The sequence below is a fragment of the Pygocentrus nattereri genome, chromosome 2, assembly GCF_015220715.1.
Source record: "Pygocentrus nattereri isolate fPygNat1 chromosome 2, fPygNat1.pri, whole genome shotgun sequence".
Classification (NCBI taxonomy): Eukaryota; Metazoa; Chordata; class Actinopteri; order Characiformes; family Serrasalmidae; genus Pygocentrus; species Pygocentrus nattereri.
In genome coordinates this window covers 35,409,945-35,423,866 of record NC_051212.1, presented here as the reverse complement: position 1 = coordinate 35,423,866, position 13,922 = coordinate 35,409,945, and the positions used below count along the sequence as shown (strand labels likewise).

Sequence of the window (13,922 nt, the reverse complement as noted above, 5' to 3'; positions counted from 1 at the left end):
CAAAAAAGATCCATGTCCTCCACATGGATGGGACCCTGGTGATCCGCCCAGGGAATCGGACCCAGGCTTTTCTTGCTGTGAGGTGACAGCACTACCTAGTGCGCCTCACCATCTGTCACAGGAACCATATGTGTGCAAATAATGTACAATGACAGGCACAAACTGGATACTGGAAAAGTATCTAAATTACTCTAAAAAGCCTTGATCCAAATGCCAGACATCCATCCCAACTTTAAAATTATAAGTAAAAGGACACAAATAGCACTCCAACTAATAACACATAGAACAGCATTAGGCTAGTAAAATAAAATAGTTCTGATCAAATGCTTGACAGAAATCTCTCTGCAGTGTAAGAGGTGCTTTTCCATTTCATTCTATTTTTAAATAGCTAATCACCAAACATGTTAGAGGTTACAAGATTTCTGTCTTGAATATTTATGGATAAAGGAACTGTGCCAAACAATTTAGCAGTTGGCCTTTTCTCCCCGTCACAAAAAACTGATTCTGATGTCTATAACCGGGGTTTGTTATTACATTACAGAGACGTGGATTCGAACAGGACTTCTATTACTGAAGGAGCTTGAAATGTGATAATTATGGAAGGTCATTCGTTCCATAATTATTACTTAGCATTGACACTGCAAATTCACACTGGAAAAAAATCTCAGATCTCATCAGTAATGATTCAAAGTACAGCATCTCCCCAGTTAAAAGTAACCCAGCTCCAATAAGGCAAACAAAATTCTTAGTAATTCAGTAAGTGTAATATAATTACAAGAATTTAGGCTACATTGTTATAGGAAAAAATTAATGAATTATACTGAATTATTTGTAGTTGCTTTACACTGCTTTTAAGGCATGTGTATCATATATTCTGTACACTTTGTATTATACTGTTAAGGTTATTGCATGAACCTTGTTTAACTACCTTTATTAGAATCATTCTGTCACGCCCTCATCTCCGCCCCCCCCACCTGTTCAGTATCAGTATTTCAGCCATCCTTCTAACCCTAGGTCTCGCCACACTTTGCAAAGTCTCTTGTTCCTACTCCGGTTCTAAGCGTGTATTTCTGTGTTTAGGTTGTACCCTGGATTTTTATCTCAGGCCTGTTTATACTCTGTCCTTGAGTCTGCTGTACCTGTATTAGCCTGTCTGCTGTTGTTTTGGCTTTGGACTGTTTGACCTCATTTTGTGTGTGGATTTATTAAACTGTCTGCGATTGCGTCCAGTCTCCTCTCATACGTGACACAAAATTTTACTCACATATTTCCTCATCCTCATACTTCTCCATGTTTGACAGCTCTACAGGCCCACCCACTCACTTCACATTATGTCTCAGTGCTTAACACTTGGTGACTAAGAGTAATATTATGGTAATAGTATAGTAATTAGTATCTAGCATACAATTAGGACACAGCATAATAGTGCAATAGACAGAGCAGGACTTCTATCAGTCTCTCCCTGCAGCAAAAGAAGAGCAAAGAAGTGGTAGAAATTGTGAAAGTTGCTTTTTATTGCATCTTTCCTTGTTCCTGTATGCTTCAGGGCTGTCTTCTCAAAGTACATCATCACATGGCTTTATTTACCCAGTGCTGAGCTGAACATCTTTTCCCTCCACCGCTCACTCTTCTTCTGTACTATTCCTTCTGTTCTCCTGTTTCATCTTTCTCTCAACGCACCATTCCCCCCTTTCTCAAATCCACAAACACAGACAGAAGTATAGAACAAGGAAAAAATGCAAATCCACAGACAACAGCAAATGCATACAGAACACAGCGTTGGGGGAGCGGTCTGGGATTAGAGAGAACACGGGGAGGAGACAGAACCAGTTAGAGAATTATAACGGAATGAAACGAAATATAAATCATGAAAGGCTTAGATAAACACACACCACACACACATACAAATCAAATCAAATCAAATTTATTTTTATAACGCTTTTTACAACCGATGTCGTCACAAAGCAGCTTTACAGAATTCCAGTAAAGACAAAGTTTTAACATGACATGTTAAACCCCCAGGTGAGCAAGCCGGGGCGACAGTGGCAAGGAAAAACTCCCTTAGAGCTGAGGAAGAAACCTTGGGTTTAACCAAGGCTCACAAGGGGAGACCTGTCCTCCTCTGGTCAAACTACCTACAAAGTCATTATACTACTAATATTAATAGTAGTAGTGCTAGTAGTAGTGATAGTTAGGAGACAAACACACACACACACACACACACACACACACACACACACACACACACACACACACACACACACACACACATCAGAAGAGTACAGCAAGTGTGTGAAGGTGGTTGGCCTTCACAGATAATTCACAACTGACATTTCTGAAATGTCTTTTGTCGTTTGCCTGATGGAACAGATGCGCTGACATTGTGATCAATGATACAACCCCCACCGGCTGCACTAAAATATGAGATCTTCCAATCTGATGTTTTCTTAAACACTGGGTTTAAACTCCATAGACATCCAGTCAAATCACACACTCTTCCTTTTTTTGTAGCATTCTGAATTACACTCTTTAAAAAGATGCTTCTTTAAGGGTTCTTTAGTAAAGAAAATGTTTCTGAAAAATGACTGAAAGAACCCTCTGCATGATTAAAGTGAAGAGAAACTGTTTTTGAGATTGAGACTGATATATACATACAGTCATGGCACCCCTGAATTTTTTTCCAGAAAATGAAGTATTTCTCCCTGAAAATTATTGCAATTACACATGTAATTGCAATATTTTTTGTATTTGCAAATACAAGTGTAATCGCAAATTTGACATAATTGACATAATTTCACACAAAACTCCAAAAATGGGCCGGACAAAATTATTGGCACCTTTTCAAAATTGAGGGTAAATAACTTTGCTTCAAGCATGTGATGCTCATTCAAACTCACCTGAGATAAGTAACAGGTGTGGGCAATTTAAAAATCACACCTGAAACCAGATAAAAAGGAGAGAAGTTGACTCAATCTTTGCATTGTGTGTCTGTGTGTGCCACACTAAGCATGGAGAACAGAAAGAAGAGAACTGTCTGAGGACTTGAGAATCAAAATTGTGGAAAAATATCAACAGTCTCAAGGTTACAAGTCCATCTTCAGAGATCTTGATGTTCCTTTGTCCACGGTGCGCAACATAATCAAGAGGTTTACAACCCATGGCACTGTAGCTAATCTCCCTGGACGTGGACGGAGGAGAAAAATTGATAAAAGGTTGCAACGCAGGAGAGTCCGGATGGTGGATAAGCAGCCCCAATCAAGTTCCAAACAAATTCAAGCTGTCCTGCAGGTGCAGGGTGCATCAGTGTCAGGTAGAACTATCCGTTGACATTTGAATGAAATGAAACACTATGGCAGGAGACCTAGGAGGACCCCACTGCTGACACAGAGACATAAAAAAGCTAGACTGCACTTTGCCAAAATGTATGTAAGTAAGCCAAAATCCTTCTGGGAAAACATCTTGTGGACAGATGAGACCAAGATAGAGCTTTTTGGTAAAGCACATCATTCTACTGTTTACCGAAAATGGAATGAGGCCTACAAAGAAAAGAACACAGTACCTACAGTCAAATATGATGGAGGTTCAAAGATGTTTTGGGGTTGTTTTGCTGCCTCTGGAACTGGGTGCCTTGACTGTGTGCAAGGCATCATGAAATCTGAAGATTACCAAAGGATTTTGGGTTGCAATGTAGGGCCCAGTATCAGAAAGCTGGGTTTGCGTGGGTCTTCCAGCAGGACACTGACCCCAAACGTACTTCAAAAAGCACCCAGAAATGGATGGAAACAAAGCGCTGGAGAGTTCTAAAGTGGCCAGCAATGAGGATCTAAATCTCATTGAACACCTGTGGAGAGATCTTAAAATTGCTGTTGGGAGAAGGCACCCTTCAAATATGAGAGACCTGGAGCAGTTTGCAAAAGAAGAGTGATCCAAAATTCCAGTTGAGAGGTGTAAGAAGCTTGTTGATGGTTATGGTAAGCAATTGATTTCAGTTATTTTTTCCAAAGGGTGTGCAACCAAATATTAAGTTGAGGGTGCCAATAATTTTGTCCGGCCCATTTTTGGAGTTTTGTGTGAAATTATGTCAAATTTGCCTTTTTTTCCTCTGTTTTTTGTGTTGTTCCAATACACACAAAGGAAACAAACATGTGTATAACAAAACATGTGTAATTGCAATAATATATATATATATATATAATCATTGTGTTATCAATGTTGCTGCTGTCTCTGTAACTGTTATCACTGTTATTCTATCTTTTATTCTGTTTCTTTATTTATTTACTCTCCCACTCTGATATAAGCACATTAACTGCCCTCAATATGAGAGCAGCCCACCCATAAGGCTGAAAAACACCACCTAAGCATGTTTTTTGCACAACCTCAATTTTAAAGGCACATTCAGGTTCCTTCAGGGCTATTTTAGAAATCTGCTTTCTGCACAGTTTTCAAAAGCGCAAAAGATGATATCCAAGTTTAACCATAGCTGCAGTGATTGTTTTATCACAACTGTCATTTCAGCAGAGAGTTTAATCCAGAAGCCCAACAGAGAAACCTCCTGCAGTCAGGCACTGTTAGAACACATGGCAGGTATAAACAGAAAAAAGCTAAATATAAAAATGACAGCTAAAAACATTCCAGTCCAACAGACAGAGGTAAGCGGACACAAACATTTGAGTAACAAACAGTGATACAGGGACCAGCACCTGTCTAGCACGAATTACTTCTAAACACTATATACAAATCTGTATTTAGTTCAGTTGATAAAATGGATAGTTTTGGATAGTAAATGGATTCAGTAAATGGATAGTAAAATGGATTCGGTTGATAAAATGGATAGTTCCAGTTCTAAAATCAGACTGGCTGACATTTGATGCCATTGTAAATTGTTGATATGTAAACATATGACCAGAAACATCAAGTGAGTCATTACATATTATGTAAAACTGAATCATTATGTAGACATGCTAAGAATTATTGTCAACCCTGCTGTTGATTACATTGCTTTGCCTAACAACACCCTTATCTAACTAACCCCTTATCAATTATGTTCATATGATATATGATGATCAACACTGGATTCTGTCAGAGAGATTATTTAAGAAAAAACACATTCATGCTGGTTTGATTGATGGTGTAAGAGCACACCGAGATCAAGCGTATCAAATTTCTTAGGCGGATCCACATAACAGAGGGCGCAGTATTGACATCTCTCCTACAGAAAGAGCTGGCACAGGAAGAGAGAGAAAAGCAGAGGTTTCAGGTTCAGGTTGCTGCTGTACAATAACCCCAATCTGAACCTGCCAGCAGCCAGCCAACAGAGATGAAAAGATGACGGCAATTGTCAGGAGAGCTGTGAATGATGTAAAGTTTGTATGGCAGTTGAACTCAAGGGTTATATGGAAAGGCATCTGTCAAGACTGTATTTTAAAGTGCATATGTCACAGGAAACATTCCCTTTGCTGTTTTTAAATAAAAGGGCTTGATGGAGTATGTGAACACTGCTGAAGTTTCAAAACATTCAAACATTCAAAATCCATCTTTTCCATTTAAAGAACTTAGCTTGCAAGAACACCTGTTTTTGAGCTGATCATGGTGTTGCTGTCACAGTCATGAACACATAACTATAATTGGGTCTATGGTTTAGCTCCCCATTTACACTTAAATGATAAAGAGTGTTGTTACTGCAGACATTCTATAGCAGTTATATGGAGCTGCTCTAGGCTGTCAGGTTGATGTCCGCGAGGATTTCAGATGGAACCTAACACTGTGATCCACAATTCAGTCTGGACTGTTAATTGAATGAGGCATTAGAGGACAGCCAATGTAACAGAGGTCATTTACATACAGTTGTATGGAAAAAAAATGTGTACACCTGGTCTAATGTCACATATTTTCTAAGTAAAAATCAGTTCATATGCTTCCACACATTTAAAAAGACGATTACTATTTATTTGCTGAATTTAACATATTGGGCAAAATATTTTTTCCAATATACTAAATTAAGCAAATGTATAGAAATGGTGCACTAAAATGTGCTAGAAAAGGCATATCTAAGTGTAAGAAATGTTTCCTGTAGAGGATGTTCTAACTTACTTTGACTTGAAAAAAAAAAATAAACAAAACATGTTAATTTGACCAGGGGTGTTCAAACTTTTGCATAAGACTGTATAAGTCTAAAAAATGTAAAAATGTTTACATGAATATTATAAGTGGAAAAATTACTAATGAATAATAAAATACAAGAAAAATGTAGAACATGAGTCATTTAAACTCAACTGGCAGTTGGTAAACAGTGCTACAGCAGGCCTGAAGCAGTTGTTATTGAAGTGTCTAGCTCCTACTGAGTAAAAGGAGGAGGAATGGTGATATCAGCATGCCACCAGTACTCGGTCCATAAACCTCGACATTCCAAGTTAGATTTAACCCAGCGGCTCTTCAGCATGGAGCCCTTGAACTCTCTATAACTTCTGCCTTGAATTCCTCCAAGAGCCATCTTCCCATATTCAGAGGCCTAACTATTCAGCTACTAGTACTCTGCTCCAAAATCAACAGCTATATATCAACAAGAGTCCCTTGCAAAGAACAATTAAACATTCCCAGTTCATTTCATTTCAACTAGTCCAATAAAAAAAAAAAATTAAATAAACACAGAGAGGAAACAGACACAAACACACACACCTAGCTTTAAATCTGCCGTAGTGGTGATTTCAGAATCCAATGTGCCAGAACATAACCTATTCATGCCCATCTGCTCATACACTCTTGAACAAGAAGTAATCAATTATGCAGTTCTCTTCTCTCACACAGAATACAGAAAGCAGAAGTGGGACAAACACTGCTCCAGAAACGACATGCAGGCTAAACTTATGAAGTCATATCACAGAGAAATAGGCCAACTGTGCCATAGCACACAATGCTCTATAGCACCATACAGAGTCCTAAACTCACATATAGAGCACATGCAGTGTGCATCATTTCCAAATGAATAATTTCTACCTGTTAAGTCTCCCTTCTATCAACTGTCCTAATCTGAGACACAAACAATGAGAACCCAGCATCAAATGACATAAATACACTTATCCTTCAGAGCGCCAGCACCATTAAGGTATAATATACACTACTCAAAAAAATAAAGGGAACATTCAAATAACACATCCTAGATCTGAATGAATGAAATATTCTCATTGAATACTTTGTTCTGTACAAAGTTGAATGTGCTGACAACAAAATCACACAAAAATCATCAATGGAAATCAAATTTATTAACCAATGGAGGCCTGGATTTGGAGTCACACACAAAATTAAAGTGGAAAAACACACTACAGGCTGATCCAACTTTGATGTAATGTCCTTAAAACAAGTCAAAATGAGGCTCAGTATTGTGTGTGGCCTCCACGTGCCTGTATGACCTCCCTACAACGCCTGGGCATGCTCCTGATGAGGTGGCGGATGGTCTCCTGAGGGATCTCCTCCCAAACCTGGACTAAAGCATCCGCCAACTCCTGGACAGTCTGTGGTGCAACGTGGCGTTGGTGGATGAAGCGAGACATGATGTCCCAGATGTGCTCAATTGGATTCAGGTCTGGGGAACGGGCCGGCCAGTCCATAGCTTCAATACCTTCATCTTGCAGGAACTGCTGACACACTTCAGCCACATGAGGTCTAGCATTGTCCTGCATTAGGAGGAACCCAGGGCCAACCGCACCAGCATATGGTCTCACAAGGGGTCTGAGGATCTCATCTCGGTACCTAATGGCAGTCAGGCTACCTCTGGCGAGCACATGGAGGGCTGTGCGTTCCTCCAAAGAAATGCCACCCCACACCATTACTGACCCACTGACAAACCGGTCATGCTGGATGTTGCAGGCAGCAGATCGCTCTCCATGGCGTCTCCAGACTCTATTACATCTGTCACATGTGCTCAGTGTGAACCTGCTTTCATCTGTGAAGATCACAGGGCGCCAGTGGAGAATTTGCCAATCCTGGTGTTCTCTGTCAAATGCCAAGCGTCCTGCACGGTGTTGGGCTGTGAGCACAACCTCCATCTGTGGACCTCGGGCCCTCATACCATCCTCATGGAGTCGGTTTCTAACCGTTTGTGCAGACACATGCACATTTGTGGCCTGCTGGAGCTCATTTTGCAGGGCTCTGGCAGTGCTCCTCCTGTTCCTCCTTGTACAAAAGCGGAGGTAGCGGTCCTGCTGGTGGGTTGTTGCCCTCCTACGGCCTCCTCCACGTCTCGTGGTGTACTGGCCTGTCTCCTGGTAGCGCCTCCAGCCTCTGGACACTATGCTGACAGTCACAGCAAACCTTCTTGCCACAGCTCGCATTGATATCCTGGATGAGCTGCACTACCTGAGCCACTTGTGTGGGTTGTAGAGTCCGTCTCGTGCTACCACGAGTGTGAAAACACCACCAATATTCAAAAGTGATCTAAACATCAGCCAGAAAGCAGAACGGTACACAGAAGTGGTCTGTGGTCCCCACCTGCAGAACCACTCCTTTATTGAGTGTGTCTTGCTAATTGCCAATAATTTCCACCTGTTGTCTGTTCCATTTGCACAACAGCTGTGAAATTGATTGTCAATCAGTGTTGCTTCCTATGTGGACAGTTTGATTTCACAGAAGTTTGATTTACTTGGAGTTATATTGTGTTTAAGTGTTCCCTTTATTTTTTTGAGCAGTGTATAATAAAGAAAGCATGAAAATCATGTATGAATGTGTGTCTTTCTATTATAGATCAGCAGCTTTTATGTAGCCGATATAAAGTAAATGGACTGCTCTCCCATCCAACACAACCCCACTGTGTTCACTACAGTGCTGAGGCTATTTTCTGAAATTGCTGGACATCAGGTGAAGGAACAGAACTGACTAAGTTAATTTATTGTCAATACAGTTTAAACTGTTCAGTACAGTCTAATTCAATTATAAATTCACAAGTCAACTTTTTTTTTTCATCATCTCCTCCAGATACAGTGAGACTGAGGATGTTGATTAAATATTCAGCCCATTAATATATCAAGACACTACTGCAAAATGCAAAGGCACATGCTTTGTTAAATGCTTGAGGTTAAATACAGTGCAAACAGCCTAAACTTCATATTGTGATGGTAAACTTCACTGAAACAACTCATCACGGAGCAAGCATAGGTGTCTTTGGTTGTGATGGTGAGGTTTAACTTGGATCTTTTTTGTTTGTTTTTGACTGGATACAGGTAGAAAACAACATCCTCTGCTCTGACAAGGTTTAGAATGCCTTTTACACATCACCTCCTTTGGAAATTCGCTGGCGTGCTGCTGAAGGTCTGAAAGGTGATAGAGATAATAACAGTTGCTAAGCACTGAGGCCTACGAAAATTTAGCATGGTTTCGAATTGGTCAGCTGATAAAAAGGGGTGATTATACATCGATTACATAAGTAGCACATAGCCACGTTTCACGAATCACAAAAATCGTTGCATGTAAACACAGCCATTGTGATTGAGGGTTAAGGCTAGCACATGCTAGCACACTGAGACATGTAAAGTCAACCACTTTGTCTTTTCCAAACTGCTGCTAATGCTAAGTCAGCTAACAGACAACTGTACTGCTTAACATCATGATCAGTGATGGGGAGAGGGAGGGTGACTATCCAGGCCATGGTTGGCTGTGGCATCACCTACAGTAAGGCCAACACCACTCAGTGAGCTCAGCAGTGACCTTCAGTATAGTTGGCTGGGTTTAAAGTCTTCACGCCCTAAACACAGCCACACACAAGTAACATACACACATACACACGCACAGACTTTAGAAATACACAAGGACATGTCTGGTGCACTTACCGCCTGTTGCCACGGTGATCTCCCTCAGAAAATGGCCATAAAAGGGGAAGTCAAACGACAGGTTGACCCGCTGTGAAGGGCAAAAGAAGAAAAAATATGAATCATGGCCAAAGAATTAAGACTGGTGTCATTTAATGGAGATTTTGATACCTAAGCAGAAAGAAGAAGGTAGAGAGAAAGAGAAAGAGACTGACAGAGCAGCTAATTGAAAAGGCAGGAAAAACCTTCATATCCGTCCAGTGGAGCAATTCTACAGTCAGCCAGTGCAAACTTCAGAGTAAATGAGCAGATTTGACTTTGTTCAGTGGCTGAGGTGAGCATGTCCACTGTAGGTTCTCTTGTTTCCTGAAGATAATGTACTTAGCATGGTGGATACTGTAATACGCTGCTATAATGCTATAATTTTAATGCACTGCAGTGAATCAACTTCTTTCTCCATTACAGTAAATGAGGACACACTGACACAGAGCTGTTTTATACACTGAGTACGCGTCTGCTTCTGCCTGAGACGGAGGGGTAGACAAATCGTGCAGAAACTGATCTGGTAGACATTTTGGTATTCTCAGTGAGAAGACGCTGCTGTACACAAACCCAGTATGAGAGTAAAAGAGCAGTAAGGACGTTCTGATAGTGAACTTTCTATATCTGCTGTGAGCAGCATGGGGGAAAGGTGTCCTAAATTGTGGCTGCTGAAACTGTGAGCAGCATGAAAGTGATCAGTCATGTTAGTATGCTGAGACATAATGCGAAATGATCTTTTTCTTAAAATTTGAATTTTTTGGATAATTTACATCAACTGTGTCATAATGTGCTATAATGTGACAAGAAATGACAATATACAAATACAAGCGACACAATAAACTACTGATGCACATGCTGCTCTACCCACTCAACACAAATTTATGCAAATGAGACAATCAGCAACCAATAAGAATGCTGTGGTGCGGTAACTGATGGTGTTACATGCACAGTCACACACTGAGATTTAACACTCTAACCCCAGGTTTCTCCACCACCAGGCTATGAAGCACCCTCTGGTGGCACTTTGTAATAAAAAACAATGAAAAAAGTAATTGGCTATTGTTTTCAAATAACAAACAATGTACTTACAAGATCTGCAACAAAGACACACAAAGGAGCTTCAACTATTTTTGGCCAGTTGACCAAAATATACTCAGCTGTCCACGTCCACCACTGTCCAATCGTAATGTAAAAAATTATTTTTAAAAATGCAAAGCATTTTGCAAAACATTCTGCATAATTTACCACCATTCTGCCTGTTTTCTAGCATAAAACAAGCTTATGTTATTGTAATCAGTTGATATTTTCTGTTCAATGGCATGGGACTTGGCATGCAAACATTGCTATCTTGAAAAATGGGTGGGCCTCAAGGTGGAAAAGGCTGAGGACCCCTGCTCTAATGCACCCCCTGTGGGAGATATAATGATTGAAAAAAAGTGCCTTGAAAATGTGTGTTTGTAACATTAGATTCATCGCAACTTTTGAAAGCAATGTTAGGCCATTAATATTGCTAATATTTTATCGAGACATCCCTAGACTGGTCAACAGCTACTCAGGAAAGAGAATCAGCTTGCTTTAATTAAAATGCAGTGCAACTATGTTTGGGAGATGTGCTGGTATTAAAGTGAGTATGGTATTCCTTCATGATATGGAGTTTGCCAAACTGTGGATACTATCTGTGATAAGGCCAACGACAGTGAACCACAAGCAGCGCAGTCACTGAGACAAACTAAACATTAGCATGAACTGCTCAAATTACTCTTATAAACTCAACAGGAGTTTTTTGAGAAAACCTCTATATACCCCTTGCAGTGGCTCCTATGTTAATCTGGGCATGTGCCCAAGGTAAGTGTATTGTTGGGCACCTGTCACATAAATAAAGCATCATAAAATTGTTCTGTTTTGCTGGCCATGGATTCAACTTGGTGAGGGTTTCCATTTTTACTTTGTTGTTTCACTGCTGGACAAAACAAATTTAACACAACTGTTCAACGAAGAACAAATCCACTTGTAAAACCCATCCATTGAGCGCAGTGGAAACATACTGTGAAAACTTCACTTAGCCAGTACAGGGAGCTGCCTTTGTAAGATGAGGCAAGCAGTGAAATATTATTTTAGACAACAACCACGAGGTGCAAAATGGTATTAAGGATGACTGAAGAAGTAAAGACAAGCCTGAGGGACTTCAAGGAGCTATTAGAGTGTGACAGTATGTGCACAATGCAAAATATGCCTTTTCTGTTTTTTTTATCTTTGAATGGCTTTGTGTAATAATAATAACAGTAATGGCTACAGTAACAATCATAATAATACACTACCTTAATAGCACACTTATTTGTAAATAATAATAATTATTATTATGACAGTGTTGTCTTTATTATTGTTTTTATTATTGATTCTATTATACATTTTTCCCTTTTTTGATATCATGATATTTATTGTTATTGTCCAAAGAGTAGTAAATACCATGATGTAACTTTGAGCTCATATCACCCACCCTTAGTGTTAAATTACACCAGACATAGCTACTGCAGATTTCTAGAATTTATAAATAACAATAAATAACACACCTATTTTGTTTTAAAGTTCAGTTCTTTTACTTGCTATTTTAGAACTGAGGATAATATAGATAGACCTGTATATTAGACCTGCATCACACACTACAAACAAAAACAGAGTTAGAGTTTTGAGATCCACTCCTGATCCATTCTGCTTTGTTGCCATAATTTTAGCACTGAGGCCCATGAGGACCACACTCATAAGGAAATAGATATGAGGCAAATTAAAACATAATTTAATTCAGCAGAGGAGAATTCAGTGCTGCCAAAAGGACATTCATATTTAACTTGTTTGGCCAAAAAAATGCTTATGATAGCAATGCAAGGATCATAACTTTTTATGGCAGATTCTGAGTAAATTACAGCCAAATTGCCTAATGGCCATTTTTTGGCTGTTATTTATTTGCCTTTTTTGAATCCAAAGCTTACACAGTATGGGGTAAATGAACACAAGAACCACACTAAGACACTTCCAGAACTTTCTACTTCTATCCAAACTTGCAGTATAAACAAAATGTTTTGCTCTTTAATGAGCCAAACACACTTTATTTTTTTCAATCAATCTAATTAAATAAGACAAATCAAAGTGGTCCACTGAAAGTAAGAGGCAGCTGGCGATTTAGCACAATGAATAATTTTTCTACTTGTTCAAGTGTGGCAGCAGCATTCAAATACAGCGCTGGTGTTCTTACATTCCTCACGTTATTTACATCATATTTAGACCTCTTCAAGTAATAACAATAAATTGGCTGACAGCTAATTTCATATCCATCCATCCATCCATCCATCCATCCATCCATCCATCCGTCCGTCCATCCATCCATCCATCCATTTTCTAAGCCGATTCTCCCTCAGGGTCGCGGGGGGTGCTGGAGCCTGTCCCAGCAGTCATCGCATATTTCATATTATGAGCGAAAAAAACTGCTGATCCAAATTCTTCAAATGCATTCCTGGCTTATATTATATATAAAATCCTCTATTTACAGGAATAGTTTTTAGATTAAACAGGGGAAGTCTAACATTATGTTATCATCACAGCATGAGAACAGATTAGTGTGGAACGTTTATTCAGACTTGTAATGTTTGGGATCTTCCTTAAAAGCACTGCTTGATAAATAAGTTAATTAAAACGGAATTTAAACTTGACTTTTTCCAGCTGATTGTTTATATAATCTTTATTTTACATACTTTTTCATGTTATTTATCCGTCTAATTGGAAATTTAATGGGTTTGTCAATAAAATGTGAGGTTTTATTCTGCACTTTGGGTGAGGAGCCAATTCAGATCACTTTTAGACAGAATTTTGTCAGCCTTGGGTCAGTTAAAACTCAAAACTTGACAATATGATTTGGGGTTGGCTCTGGACGGAAAACTTGCTGTGGTTCGGGTCAGACTCCGAATGGGTCTGGGCCAGGTTCAGGTCAGGCCTGGGTCGGGTTCAGGCTGGGTTCAGAACATGCCTGGGTTGGGCTCAAGTCGGGTTCATGTCAGACTTAGGTTGAGTTCGGGCCAGACTTGGGTTGGG

General features: G+C 39.7%; 1 protein-coding gene across 1 annotated transcript in view; it reads right to left on the bottom strand.

The window, feature by feature from the left end:
* Window positions 1-13,922, bottom strand: part of plxdc2 (plexin domain containing 2) — a 193,715-nt gene that overhangs the window by 82,515 nt on the left and 97,278 nt on the right. The window contains exon 4 of the mRNA XM_037534926.1: window positions 9,819-9,888. Within this exon, the coding sequence (XP_037390823.1) occupies window positions 9,819-9,888 (70 nt within the window). The remainder of the gene's footprint in view (window positions 1-9,818; window positions 9,889-13,922) is intronic.